The 16600-nt window shown below is 35.9% G+C and overlaps 1 protein-coding gene across 1 annotated transcript in view; it reads left to right on the top strand.

The window, feature by feature from the left end:
• LOC123549113 (probable G-protein coupled receptor CG31760) overlaps nt 1-16600 on the top strand; it is a 301128-nt gene that overhangs the window by 203576 nt on the left and 80952 nt on the right. Inside the window, exon 3 of the mRNA XM_045336939.2 lies at nt 4232-4352. Within this exon, the coding sequence (XP_045192874.2) occupies nt 4232-4352 (121 nt within the window). The remainder of the gene's footprint in view (nt 1-4231; nt 4353-16600) is intronic.

A 16600-nucleotide genomic window follows, 5' to 3' on the forward strand; every position in this document is an offset into this window, starting at 1 on the left:
TAGGTCACCATATTAGATTTCGCTTAAATCAAATTACAACGAGGTGGGGTGTGGCGGGCATTTACACAACGCAGGTTGGCACGAAATACTATTTCAGGGTTTGAGCAAATGACTTAGAAATATATATATATATAAAATTATCAAACGGCAGATTTCTTAATACGCGGATTTTAAGGTGTTTCTGAAGCATTTTGATGACATAGAACGATGAAAGTTTCTGCCCTTTTTTTTTAACAAAACCTATAGTTTACGAATGTACGGTACGGGATTAGAAACAGCTGTGACTCAATGCAGAATTTGATCGCTGGTATAAATAACAGACTCCAGTATATGTCGGATTGAAGCAATTTGAACTAAAGGTACTTTAAATGTATATATTTTGTAACCATGGTGATAGTTACCCTAACCTTTAGTCAGTATATTATACATTGTGTACATTAAATGCATGCGAACATACAATAATTTGCGAATTTTTGCCGTACGCGACATTAGATAATCACTTCCGGGCATGCGCAGAAGTCCAACCACCAAGTCTGCAGTGAGCTTGACACGGTGTTGGGGTAAATATCGCCCCGTACGGAAAAACTGTAGCGAGTGCCTTTTAACAGTTGTAGTGATACCATTTATAGCAGTGTATGACATGAAAAATGCATCTCACGTGCATGACGGAGATTCATACCGGAAGACGAAAACCCGATAATTACTGAGCGCGGAGATAAGATGCAAAACGACAGGGGCCCAAGGAAAAACTCGCTTAACTGTGGAGCATAGGATGAAAACGCGCTAATTAGCGGAGACGCGGGGTAAAAAGACAAGGACAGAGCCGCAGAGCGAAAACGTATGAATGGCGGGGCGCGGGAATGAAGTCGAGATTTTTTAAATGAAACGGTTGGGGGCGCAGAAAAAAAACATGCTAACGGGGCCGCGTTTATTTAACAGACATAAAAGCGGAGCCGCGGAGCAAAAACAAAAACAAATGCTAATTATCACACTCTTTTCGTCGGGTTTTCACAGCGCGACTCCGCATTTAGATTATTGAATTATGTTTTCGAGTAAACACGACGTTAAGAAAGTTTGAAAGGCTGGGAATGGGACACAGCGGGGGCATGGGACGAAAACACGCTTAATAGCGGTGGCGTAGTGTGAAAAGACGAGATATAGGTTAGATGGTATTTTTAAAATATCTCCGCTACTATTTTCTATGTAAAAATAACAATTTATAACATATTTTTATCAGCATTTTTAGTCTTTCACTTCCTGTGAGACAGCCACCATGCATTAACGCCTTTAACTATATATTTTACAAATGCTAAAAGCTAACCTGGTGTCTTTTTAAGCACTAAAGATTGCAATGTGGAAGGGAATAGTAGGAACAGAAGCGTGGTTGTCAGGTCCCCAAAACATCCCAATTCCCCATCATTTGAAGGGAATTACAGATATTTTGTTTTGAGGAGTATTTAAGAAATGTAAATGCCACCCAGAAAGTTTCAGTCAGATTGCTTGAGTAAGACAAGAGTTATGACCTTTTGTACATACATTACATCCGTTTATTCTGTGCCATCAATTTTATCCTAAAACTCTAGAAATCAGCATTTGGTTTATATCTAGTTTTAATGACATCACCCCACGCCACCCCACCCGCCCCAACTATTATTTGCAAAACAAGATGAAATAAAAATAGGGTATTTTTTATATTGATTACCCGCCTGTACTCCGTATACAGTAGTATGTATTTAAGATATACATGTACTAAAAGGTCATGTATAAGGTCACATACCAATAAAAAATTGTTCTTTGCTCTATATAAAGTTTACAATAAATACAATCTTTTTAAACACATTTATAAATTTTCACGCCATGGCAGCCATACCTTCTCTGAAACCTCTGTCTCTCTACAATAGAAAAATATAAAAAAAAAAAGTGGGTGTCGAATAGTATGCAGTGAAATGCCGGCTGACTGAATCTGTCCTGGTTGTGTTTACACAGTATTCATCCGCAAAATTCCCAGAAAATCTACTTTCACTTTTGCACTTCCTGTTCAAGTAAATACCCAAAACAACACTAAAGTAAACATTTCTGTTAAAGGAAATATGTCCAAATCAACAATTAATTCAAAAATTATGTATATATTGCAATGAAATTTGCTTCTATGCCCCCAAAAAGATTTACTATTTTTTATATAGGCACTTCTTTCGACTACACCACGGAAGCTTACAACCGAATTACTGCTATATAACCTATAAACACTACTCCCCTCTATTTTTCATTAGTAGAGGTTTTGTAGTCTCCCTTTATCGGCGTCCACTTCACAAAAGATATGTAAACACTTTTCTTTAAAACTATTTAACCGTGACACTTAAAATCAGCACTGTGTTCCAACTTTCATGATACATTCGGGGAGCAGTTTATTGATATCTCTTGTTTTCTTCTGTAAACTGCATTATTCACTTTACAGTTTTGACAGTACTGAGTTACTCTATGTGAAAACTTGATTATTATTCCGGCCCATCTCCACGGGCTGGTATTACAATAGCTTTTTTTGTTTAAAAACTAGGAAAACGACCGAAACCATCGAATCCCATGGAGACATTTTTTATCTCCCGCCGGAGGAGGAGCGATATAGTTTTGGCGTTGTCCATCCGTACGTACGAACGAAACCATATCTATAACATGGTGAGGAGTATTTAAGAAATGTAAATGCCACCCAGCAAGTTTCAGTCAAATTGCATGAGTAAGACAAGAGTAATGACCTTTTGTACATGCATTGCATATTGTTTAATTCCATTTTCTGTCCGTTTAAAGTCATATCTCAGACATGGATTGATAGATTTAAAAAAAATGGTAGAAATATTAACTGCTAAGATTTATGGAACATATATAATATAATAAGGTGAGCTTTTTTTGTAAAAGACCTTTCTAAATAGTCAATTTTCTGTACGTCCGCAGTAATATCTCAGACATGGTTTAATGAATTTCAATAACACATGATAGAAATGTTGCATGCTGTAGGGAAATTGGGTAATGTGTTCCTGCAAAATTCAGTGAAGTTGGTTCTGGAACATATGAGTTATGGCCCTTAGTACTTATATAATGCTTACTATATAGGCCATTTCTTTCGAATAGACCCAAAAATGTATCAACACTTGGTACAAGTAGACTCAAAAACATTACGTGATCTGACAAAGAATTGGGATGAACAATTTGACTTGATTAAAACTAAACCTGTCAAAATCTAATACATTAAGACAAATAGATTTCAAATAAATAAAACCGTTAGCCAATCAGAGGAGGCGAAACAAAACGAGATCTGATGAAAAACTTTAAGCTCTCAATAATTAACCGATTTTAATTAAACGATAAAATTACCTAAATTGCAATTGCATTGCTAAGCTGAGAACAAGCTGAGAACAAGCTATTGCAATATACATAAACAGACGTTTCTAAATGAAAGTTGTTTCTATTTTGTGCAACTGCTCGATGGTATACCAGTTTTATGTATTTCACAGAATTTACAGTCGCAGTTATGTTGAATAGCTTTTACAAAAAGAGCTAACCTTACATTCTGTTGCAAAACAAAGCGTGTGCAGTTTGAATAACAAATGTGCCCAAGTCATAATATACCTCCCATTCACAGCTGCTTGATTTTGATTTTTAAATTACTCTATTTCTAGAGTGGACGCTGACAATTTTCGCAATTTTGACCATATGAAGGGCCATAACTGTACAGATTCTGGTCTTGGTTATCGAGCTTGACCTAGATTTTACAGCGACAAATATTTAAAGCAAAAGAAAAATGAATAAAAAGTTATTAAGTAGACCCTGTCATGCAGATGATGGTCCGAACAGGCTGGCTATTAACTAACGTAAATTGTTCATATATTCAAGTACGGCTTGGATTTACGAAATTACTTACGCGGTTACATTGAATTTCCGCATTTGTGAGTAAATCAAGGGCCATAATTGAGGGTCACATGAAAAATTCGTCTATCACCAACTTTGCTGCTGCTATTGTATTCATTATTATTATTATTATTATTACAAGTTTTTGTTTCAGACAACTTTACAGTTTTAAATAGATTCTATTGAACTTCATACATGTTAGATCACTCTGATGTTCAGATACATTTATGCCTGAAGTTTTAAGGGTAGTTCAGTAAGTCCACAGGCAAAGAGGTTATTAACCACTGAGAGTGACAGCTCTAACTCTAGTTTTATTTTTTATTCGTTTCAGAGGAACAAGTGGTCTTGACATTGATTTACAGAAAGTTGATATTGACCAGTGTCCAAATGAGCCTGGAGAGGAGTTGAATGTATTTGCAAACTCTGCGAGATGTAAAAATGCTACCACGAAGGTAATACCTTAATCTGTTTTGCATCTGTTGACTTAAAAAAAAACATGGATTTCATTATATAAACACGGGTTTATTTTATTGCTATACACACTTGCCCTTTTTTTATTTTACAATAAGAGTAATGGATATGTGTGACTTTGTCTGAAAATCCTTTACAGTTTAGCTGTTGCAATAGACTGATACAGCAGTTTACTGTTATTTCCTCAGTAATGGACGATGGCCTTTTAAGTCAGTTATCATGTTTACTACGATCGATATTTTAAGGGGACCATCTCAACATAATTTTATCATATTCTGTGTTGTAGGAAAACATATCCAGAACGGTAATAAGGTCTGACTTACTATACAACCACTTTGCGGGGGTATATAGATTGCACCTTGTCTGTCCGTCCGTCCGTCAGAGAAAATTTATGTTACACATATCGGCCAAAAGTATTTGACCTACCGTTATAACACTTTACTAAAATGCTCTTCTAACTAAGAAGTTGTGTATCCCTGACAAAATGGTCAAGGTGAGCTAGCATGATCGCCTTGTATCCTTCGTCCGTCGTGTCCATTGACCACAATTCTAGACCAATTCAGATTTCGACTTTGTCAGAATGTTTGACTAAACAAAATGTTGGATTAATTTGAAACTTGGTCAAAAGATGGTTAGCATTTTTTTTTTATATTTGACATTATGACCTAGTTTTTGTACGCCCCCCCCCCCCCCCACGTGTAAGGGGGGTATACTGGTTTCAGGTTGTCTGTCCGTCTGTCCGTGGACACAATCTTGTGCGCATCATCTCTCCTCATCCCTTTGACACAATTTAATGAAACTTCACACAAGTGATCAGTAACAACAGTAGTTGTGCATGGGGCATGTTAGGTTCTTTCAGAAAAAAAAACTGCAGAGTTACGGGACTTTGTTTTTTTGTTACTATACTATATACATAGACACAATCTTGTGCGCACCATCTCTCCTCATCCCCTTGACACAATTTAATGAAACTTCACACAAGTGATCAGTAACAACAGTAGTTGTGCATGGGGCATGTTAGGTTCTTTCAACAACAAAAATTGCAGAGTTATGGGACTTTGTTTCTTGTTAACAGACTATGTACATACAGTCTGCATATGCAATCTTGTGCGCGCCTAATCTTCCAAGTGATCAGTACCAACCCTAGTTGTGCATGGTGCATGTTACGTTCTTTTAGATAAATATTCTGCATAGTTATGGGATTTTGTTTTTTGCTACTATATTGTATACATACAGTCTATATACATACAGTCCATATAATTATACAATCTTGTGTGCGTCAAATTGCAATGTACTGTGTCAGTGCATGCGGGGGTACATTCATCACCTTTAAATTTAGTGATAGCTCTAGTTAATCCTAGATAACACACTATTTGAATTGATCTAAACTTTCTGAAGTTAAATATTCTGACTAAATTCATATAAATCAAATAGAAATATTGCCTCTATATTGTTAAGAAGGTATTTCTATGATTCTGCCTAGTGACCCAAGATAAGATAACAGAGTTTTAAACTTGACCCAGATTTTATAAAAAGACAAACTTTCTGTCCAAGTTTTATGTAGATCAGGTAGAAATAGGCCTTAAGAGTGTCAAGAATGTTTTGCTATGATATGACCTAGTGACCTACTTTTATATCCTAGATAACCATATTTAAAATTCGTTCTACAATTTATAAAGAGAAATGTTCTGACTGAGTTTCATGTTAAAAGTATGGCATCTAGAGTATTAAGAATGATTTAACTTACGTGACCTACCTTTTAACGCCAGTTTCAATCTAGCCTAGATTAAGGTAAACATTATGACTACGTTTCATATAGATCAGGTAAGCAAATTACTAGCAGTGTGTTAACAAAGCTTAGTGACCTAGTTTTTGGCTCCGTTTTAAAGTTAGCCTACATCTGATAAAGGCAAATATATCGCCTCATAAGTGTTAACATTATTTTTTCTATGATAAAATCTTTTGACCCAGTTTTTAATGCCAGATAATCCAGTTTCTAACTAGATCTATATTTTATTGATTTGAAGTTCCTAACCAGGTTTCATTAAGATCGAATATAAATCATGGCCTCTGGTGTGTAAACAATGTTCACCTAGTGATATCAAATTTTTGATCATAAATAATCTCATAAATTAATATCCCAGAGCTAGATCATTGCGCAGACTTCAAATGCAGAAAATTACTCGGCAGGTCTGTGAAAGACTATTAGCAAACTTGCTAAGTTATGCTGTGTTGTACTTATTTTGGTGCAAGAAACAGGGTACACTTAGCTCTAGACGAATACCAGGCTTACCTCTGTCAGCAAGCAAGCTCATGAATGACTGTACAATATACATTTTTATTACAGCAAGGGTTTTGCACAATTTCAGCAATCTTCAAATCATGGCTCTACCTTTATTTGGCTCTAACTTTTATAGATAAATGAATTACTCAACACCCTACAGCAAAGTGATAACGTGTGTATTACAGGTCGTCTGTAGTGCGGCAGTCCCACACTTGCAGATGACCTTAGTGTGCCCTAACTTGACATTACTGTTGGAAACTACTCGATACGTTGGAAATATCTGTTCAACGGCTAAAAGTCTAAACTAGTTGTATTTGTTGATTTACGGTCATCTGAATACTCATTAAACTTTTGAATCTCCAGTATAAATTCCGGTTGTAGCACTAAACATATTGAGCTTCATAAATCGTTACTCAGCTCTAGTGCTGTCTATACACGACGCAGAAAAGTCAAGTCATCCATGTTCTCATACCGGGGAAAGTAAATCCGTTAGTTCTGGTGAACCTCCAGTCGAATTGTAATGGCGCGAACTTTGGCATAACCTAACCAAAAAAGACTCATAAGGCGTAAAATAATTGTTTGTATCCGGTATCCCGACATACCCTAAAGTTTTGGCCCGACCCTAATTGTTTTTATGGCTTTGGAGAATATTTTTTTTAACAAAAAGTTGCGAAACTGCACTTTTTATGCTTTAAACATGGCCAGTGGTGTTAGAAATCAACTTACTGATGCTCTGAAGGCATAACCCCCTTATTTGTATTCATTTTCTGACACAAGAATAATTTCCGAAAAGTCTCTCTTAATAAAAAAAGAAATCCCGCCCCCCCCCCCCCCCCCCCCCCTCCAAAAAAAAAAAGTTTCCAACCTACCTACCCTATTTTTTTAGCATGTTACTGGAAAAAAGAATGTTTTTGGCCTAAAAAAGAATCACGAAAAATTACTTGAACGCTTCTTTGCGACTAGGAACTACAAACTATCCAAAATTTACCAAACGTATTGATATCGTCCTCTCACTCTTAGTGTGGCTTTAATTTGAATCCCGTGTTGACGGACGGATTTTCAGAATTTTGGTCAAATAAAGTTGTTTTTTTTAATTTCTAAATGACTATAATATCTAATTTCCAATTTTCGATATTCCTGGCCAAATGGACTTTGAGAACCATTGTCACAAACAGCATACCAGGACATTAACTGGGAAGAGAGAATGGAATCAGACCATGAGTTCTGTCACTTTCGATCAGTTCATAAAGCATGCTCCCCGAAACAACTTACACGTTACGTTGCTACTAACGGTCGTGGTAAGCTGTCTAGTTTGTCAATGTTTAGAGAGCGGTATAGACAGACACATTATTTCTGATTGCCATGTCTTCGTCGAAATTAGAAACTCATTTTTGCTAACAGTTCCCCAAAACCTTGGACTGTTAGTCTTCCAGTACATTTGCTATGACAGTCCAGAGCATTTATAGATCCTTGTATCCTGAATTAGACGCTAGCAGGTCCCGGTACAACATAAATTTGACGTATAACTTCATTTGCACTCTACAGCGGGCATACAAATTATTTTGTTAGTTTAAAATAAAACTTAATTTTGCCCTAGACTATACATGTTTGTACTTGATGAAGACATATGCAGTTCTTCCATTTAGATATCTTGTAATGTCGTTTCGGCAAGATACCTAAACACAGGAAATAGAACGATTTCAAGTATTATCAAATGGTCATCTTGTATAGCCTCTCAATTGAATACAAACACTATAGACACTATAATATCTACTTCTTATTTATGAAAATGCACTTATTATTGATATAAATGTATGTATTAAATATATGCGATTGTATCTTTACGTTTGCATATGACTTTATTGTATAAAGTATAATATAATTATTCAATATTTAAAGAATAAGACATTCATTTTGTATAAATCATTAACTTCATTTAGTGTAACATGTCATCACCTTCTGTAAACCAATGTTTGCAGAGAACATGCCAAAATTTCGGAAAAAATGTAAATGTTTCGAGGGATGGGAGGAGGTATATTTTGAGCTTTTCTTTTAACTTCCAGTTCTCACTTTAAAAGATAAGGAAACTAGCATGAAACACATTTATACGTGATCGGCTATACCTGTCCCTACACATTTCTGCGTGATCGACTATACCGTCAGTTCCCCACACATTCTACGTGATCGACTATACCGTCAGTTCCCTACACATTTCTACGTGATCGACTATACCGTCAGTTCCCTACACATTTCTACGTGATCGACTATACCGTCAGTTCTATTCTACGTGATCGTCTATACCGTCAGTTTCCTAAACATTTCTACGTAATCAACTATACCATCAGTTCTATTCTACGTGATCGTCTATACCGTCAGTTTCCTACACATTTCTACGTGATCGGCTATACCGTCAGTTCTATTCTACGTGATCGTCTATACCGTCGGTTTCCTACACATTTCTACGTGATCGACTATACCGTCAGTTCTATTCTACGTGATCGTCTATACCGTCGGTTTCCTACACATTTCTACGTGATCGGCTATACAGTCAGTTCTCTACATATCTCTACGTGATCGACTATATCGTCAGTTCTATTCTACGTGATCGTCTATACCGTCGGTTTCCTACACATTTCTACGTGATCGGCTATACAGTCAGTTCCCTACACATCTTTACGTGATCGACTATACCGTCAGTTCCATTCTACGTGATCGTCTATATACCGTCAGTTTCCTACACATTTCTACGTGATCGGCTATACCGTCAGTTTCCTACACAGTTCTATGTGATCGGCTATACCGTCAGTCCCTTACAAAATTCTACGTGATCGGCTATACCGTCGGTCCCTACACAGTTCTACGTGATCGGCTATACCGTCAGTTCCTTACAAAGTTCTACGTGATCGGCTATGCCGTTAGTTCTCTACACATTTCTACGTGATCGACTATACCGTCAGTTCCTTACACATTTCTACGTGATCGGCTATACCGTCAGTTCCTTACAAAGTTCTATGTGATCGGCTATGCCGTTAGTTCCCTACACAGTTCTACGTGATCGGCTATACCGTCAGTTCCTTACACATTTCTACGTGATAGGCTATACGGTCAGTTCCTTACAAAATTCTATGTGATCGGCCATGCCGTCAGTTCCCTACACAATTCTACGCCGGTGTAATGAAGTATTTCGACCCCCATAGAATAATGACCCCCCGGTCATTATTCTATAGAAAATGTGACTCCTTTCCTGTAAAATATTGACTCCCCTTATAAAAAATTGACTCCCTTTGAAAACTCTATAGAATAACGACTCCCCGGTCATTATTCTATAGAAAAACTGACCCCTCCAAGTAAAATACTGACTCCCTAAAGATGACTCCCTTCGAATCTCATAGAATAACGACCCCGGTTATTATTCTATAGAAAAAGTGACTCCTTCCATGTAAAATACTCACTGCCGAAATTACTACATTCGAACTCTCATACAATATCGATTCCCGGACATTATTCTATTTAAAAAAGTTACTCTCTCCGTGTAAAACACCGGCTCCTAAAAAGACTTTCGACGATAATATCTATTAAAAAGTGATCCCCACCAAACCTAACGGACAATTTTACTAGATCTACAACTCTAATACCCTCCATTGCCAATAGTTAACATTTTGATTGTACTACTACTACTGGTGCCACTACTTCTATTGCTATTACTACATGTACTTCTTCTTCTTCTTCTACTACTACTACTACTTCTACTACTACTACTAAAACTACAACTACTACTACTGATACTACTATACCTGCTTCCACTAATACGTCTTGTACATCTACCTCTTCTTCTCCTGCTGCTGTTGTTGCTGTCACTTATTCCTCTGCTGCTGCTGCTGCTGCTGCTGCTACTGCTACTGCAACTGCCACTACCACTGCCACTACTACTACTACTACTTTCTATTGTTGCCGCTACCGTACTTTACTGCCACTGCTAAGTATTGCAACTTCTATTAATACTAAGTTCTATGCTAGCAGTTTCTTGTGCAGTTTTCTTCTGAAGAATTACTTCATACCGAAGCTTGCAGGGATTATTGACACTGGTGTGTTTTGTGGCATACCACAAAACATGGAGTGGAGCCGTGGAGTGGAGTCATGGAGTGGAGTCGTGGAGTGGAGTCAAAGTTGGAGTTGAGTCAAATTTGGAGTGGAGTGGAGTCAAATTTGGAGTGGAGTCGTGGAGTGGAGTCAAATTTTTAAATGTTGTATTAGGCCTGAGAAACTCCATCAAAATTCCTGATAACAACATACTGATTTATTGCCCTTTAGAGAAAGTTGTTGCCTACAACTTTGTGAAAATGTTGTGTAGTTGAGAGAAGTTGGCTCCTCCAACTTTTTCTTTTTGTCATGTTACCATGCGAGTCATCATGTTATTATTTCTGAAATAATGAATATCGTGTCTATGTAAAAGTCTTTCTAGTACCATGTATTTCTAACACCTACCATGTGGTTGGTTAAATATTTGAAGGTTTTATTAGAGTATATTGGATGGTTGTTGCCTACAATAAGTTCATTATAAGTGACAGGAGAAAGGTTGTGCATTATTCTGGTGTCAATTCCAATTAAAAATGATGATTTTTTATAGCATTCCATGATGTAGCACTGGATTTATCATTTTAAATTCAAAATGGCATTTGCATTTATATAAATGTTCATCACAATGGAGATGACATGTTGTTTTTCTTGTTTTTTTTATCAGGTATAGAATGTATATTAAGCCTTCTAGTCATTACCTTGAAAGATAGGAGTACTATATTTTTCATTGATATAGGTTATGAAAAATATTGTGTATCATTATACCCAATCCATCAGAGAATACATGAAGTAGTACTTACAACATGTTCCTACATGTGTTCAGTTGGAACTAAGTTTGGAAACTTGGTTATAACTTTTTACCATTATTTTATACTGTGGTCTATTTGAATATGTCCCCATTGGTTGACCACCTTTCAATTTTTTACAACTGTACTCAAATAAATAGAATTCTATTTTATATCTATGTGATGTTTTAAAATCTTCTTATAACCAAAGAGATAAAATATACTGACAATTAACAACTTGACCAAGAACACTGTTCCGTGTGCCTACTATCAATGTAAGACAAACACATCATTATGTTGAATAGTTATGAAAATATAAATAGATAAATATTACAGATAAAACAAATTTGTCTCCACTCCACTCCACGACTCCACTCCAAATTTGACTCCACTCCACGACTCCACTCCATGACCTCACTTCAATTTTGACTCCACTCCACTCCAAGTTTGACTCCACTCTGTGACTCCACTCCACGACTCCACTCCATGTTTTGTAGTATGCCGTGTTTTGTGAACGTATTGTGAATTGTTATTTTCCTGAAAAAAATGTATACACCAAGATACAGCGTCTAGAAATAGAATCCCTTTTCTCGTTGCGGAATGCTCTGATTTCTGTATCAAGTGATGGTAGCTGGGGCTAATGGTCAAACGGTTGGACGGACGGACGGACGGACAAGGGCAAATCTATATGCCCCCTGCCCCCGGGGGGGGGGGGGCATAAAATGCAGCAGTTAGGCCTTAGATACATGAGTTATCACTAAATTTTACCAAATGACCGGGGGTCGTTTTTTTTATGGGAGTCAATATTCTTCGTGAGGTTCAGTTTACTTCACGTGGGGGAGTCATAGTACTATGACCTGGAGGTCATAATACTATGACCGGGGGTCACTTTTTCTATAGAATAATGACCGGGGGGTCATTATTCTATGGGGGTCGAAATACTTCATTACACCGGCATTTCCGTCAATTTTCTATGCAAGCCTGACTGGCTCACGAATAATCGATGCATGATAATTTAAATAGGTTAGTCTGTATCAATTGTGTTTGCATAGACTTACGTTTTGAAATGAAGCTATGTCTGGCTCATCACAATTCTCGTCGGACAAATTGTTTCGCTTTGTCATCAAGTATTTTCAACTTTATCTAAGTACCAGAAATAGAAACTCCACAGGTCGCTGAGTCTACACGGCATAAATGAAGAAATGTTCAGGCACGGCTTGATTGAGCTGGACAAAACAATTTGAGGCACTTATGGAATTTATTGTAATGATACACACAACAACGTCTTACGATGTTTCTTACTAAAACATTTCAGATGAAGAAAGGAGAAATAAACATGATTTGACAGCTCGTGAAAACTTATGTCAAAATTTGAAAGTTGGATGATGAATTATGACCTATTTAAAACTTACTTTTATTTCCACCTTCCAGTACGATTTTCTTAAAAAGTCTTTTATGTATTATAGACTAATAGTAAAATAAATGACTATTACTCTATCCGAATCACGTATGAAAGCCACCCGACACTACTTAGGGCCAGTCGCAATGTTGTCATTAGTCAAACAGATACGGTACCCTATTTTCACATATATCTTGAGGATTTATCTACTTAGTACATAATATTTGGATACATATTGTATATTACAATAATGCTAAATTATTCCAACCGTGAGTAACCACTCCTTAACTCGGTGGTTAAGTCACAATTAAACAGCTGAAAAACTGGTTGTGAAACACAAGAAAAATAAGCAACTACTGTATTTCAGGTCCACTTCCATACAGATAGGAGTTCGAGTTCAGTATCATACAAATTTACATTATTGATATAAATACAAAATGTATGAGATTAATTATGGCCTAAATGCGCAAATAAAGACATTACGTGTCAGTAACTGCGCAAAATTGATAGCTTCTATGTTGAAAGTAAGTGTATTTGAGCTTTATATTTTAGACAGTGATGACGTTTATATTTTAGACAGCTACAATTTGCCGAAATATTTTTCACGAGTCTTCCGTTTTTTTAATGACCAATATTATTTGTGTTGAAATGGCATGCGGAATTTTGGTGACTGATTTTATTGGGAAAATATATGGGTTCGAGGTTAATTATTATCACGATTTTTTCCAATTAGAAAATGTGCAGTATTATATGTAATACCTGTTTCTTTGGTTATTCTGTATTTATATACACTGTACTAATAACTATGCTAAAAATGTCCACACGTTAATATAAAAGCTTGGTATCATGTACTACGTTAATGGTACCATGGAAACGAACCCTGCGACCTATATATCGAACGGTAAAATTAAAAGATTTTAACAATGGTCTATTTAAGGAACACAGTTTCACCTCTTAAGCTGTATTAACTGAAAGTGCTAGTTTTTAAGAAATTTACAATACAAGTAAAGTAGGCAAAATAATCAGCTTTATAAAAAATCTGTTCATGATTTCTTTCCAAACAAGTTCACGCCTGGTAAGCAACAGAGCTACTTCTTTCAGAGGTATATGGTAACTTCCGAGCTAGTACATGTCGCGATAAGAGAACGTCAACAAAGGTGAGTGTCATCATATTTCTTTGCATTTTTATCATCATTGTCTTAAATATAAAAAATCGGGGAATGGTAGGCGATGTTGATTTGATTTAACTTTACAGGGAACGTATAGTTCTTTTATTCATTCTTGATTTGTGGTCAGGGCGATGTTTACCAGCAAACTGATTTAGCGGTGAACTTGGCTGTTTCGTGATGAAATTACATTCATTTTCACATATTTGTATTTTAACTGATATCCAGAAGCAAACCGAGTAGGCGTGAGATAGCTGTAAGGTATACAATGTATTTTGAAATAAAATTTGTACCAAAAATGGTTTGCAGGAAGAAATATTCACTTTTTCATAGTGAGAGACAGCAGAAGGAGATTGTCATGTCGCCAAAGAGATAGTTCTGTGTTACATTTACAGTTTTGAACAGTTTTGATAGTAACAGGATAGTAGTAATGTTCATTTACGAGATACAAAACAGTTATCACATTTTTATATTTATACAACATGTGTATAATACATATTGCTTTATATTTTCTTTTATTTATTTTGCTTGTTTTGGATTTAGTGCCGTTTTATCCAGCACTTCTGGATTCAGCACCAGTACTACTTTGTCCTCCGCGAGTAATTGTCAACTTCTCCATATGAATCATGGCGTCATAGACGGAAAATGATTTCAGACACACTGTCAAATATTCAGGGAGAACATACGCCTCAACCAGGGATCAGACTCAAAACCCACGATCAATTGATCTGTACTCACTATTGAGCTAAGCGGGCTATATTTTCTTAGACTCTAAGTCTCAAGTTTGTTGGAGTTTATTTTCTTTGAATGTATATGTGCGACTTTTTCTCTAAAATAAATAAGTTCAGTTAGAGAAAATATATTACGTGAAATTAGTTTGTGCAAAGCAATAGACACGTTCACAGGGTTACCCGTAATTTTTTAGGACACCAACTTTGGTGGCAATGGCTCTGAAACTTGTTTACATTACGTATTACACTATATAATATGCAATGATCTATGTTTAGTATTACATTGAGATGAAGAGATTAATCTTTAATCATAACCAATGCTCATATTGTCCAAATTATGTAAATGTGTTCAATATTTATATTTCAATTATTTAGTTTATAGTTTTGTATATATGTTACCTTTCTGTGATGTTATATTATATTTTTTGTCATAGTTATGTAAATCACTCAGATGTGGAAATAAAGAGTATATATATATATATATATATATATATATATATATATATATATATATATATACACTTGTAAAATCAAATCTGATTATAATGATGCCATAATTACTTTTCATGGAGGACACAACCAGTTTGTTTGTATGTAAATACAATGTACTTTGTTCAAATAACAGAGACGCTGTGACTTGATCATTGTACGAGCACGTTCAAATGCACTGGTGAATCTTAAATCAGTCATACTGATTTATCAGCTAAATAAAATTTAGTTCCATCACCAATCCTACACAAAATATAAAAGTCTCAAATATGAATTTAAGGTGGCACAAAAATTAGCTATTGAAAAGGTAGAAAATAAATTCATGCAAGAGCTTGATGAAGCTGCAGAATGCGACAATAAATTGTTTTGGAATCTTGTTAGAATGAGAAAAGGGAGAAAACTCCTAACTTGTTCTCAGTTAGAGACAGAAACGGGCCTAACAAGAGACCCAGAGGTTATAACAGATACCTTTACGAGATTCTACAAAAATGTTTACTCACCATTAGAATCAGAGTATTTTGATAATGATTTTAAAAGCTTTGTTGAAAGTGAAGACACGAACCGATTTGAACTGTCCTGAAATTTTACCAAACCTTACACCAGAAATTGTATCAAGGCATATCAGGTCACTGAATAATAGAAAAGCTCCTTCGTTTTATATGATCTGCAATGAACATATTAAACACGGTGGTTATAGGTTGCTGGTTACAATTACAGAATTATTTAATCTCATTATACACACAGGAAAAATCCCACAAAGGTGTAAAATGGGTATGATTATCCCCGTCTTTAAAAATAATGGAAAGTCAAGAACGCAAACCATCAATTACCGCCCAATTACCCTCCTGCCATGCATTTATAAACTATTTGAAAAAATATTGCATGAAAAATTAAACAATTGGATAAATGATGATAAAATAGAATTTCCAAATCGGCAGCAAAATGCTTACCAAAAACATACAGGTGCTATAACGGTCTCCTTTAATTTACAAGAAGGCATCTACCAAAGCAATGAACTTAGAAGCAATGCATATGTATGCATGCTAGATACCAAACAGGTATTTGATACAGTATGGCTGGATGGCGTTTTCTATAATTGTCAAAACTAGGTATAAATGGAAAAAATTGGTCATTATTAGTAGACGCACACACAGATATGTCAAGCTGTGTTGCTGCAAACGGCCTGCAATCTGAATTCTTCTCCGTGAAGCAAGGAATTAGACAAGGAGGGACCATTTCTACTTGGTTATATAAACTATTCATTGATGAACTCATAAATGAATTAGAAAATAGCGGTC

This window comes from Mercenaria mercenaria, chromosome 6 (genome assembly GCF_021730395.1).
Source record: "Mercenaria mercenaria strain notata chromosome 6, MADL_Memer_1, whole genome shotgun sequence".
Lineage (NCBI taxonomy): Eukaryota > Metazoa > Mollusca > Bivalvia > Venerida > Veneridae > Mercenaria > Mercenaria mercenaria.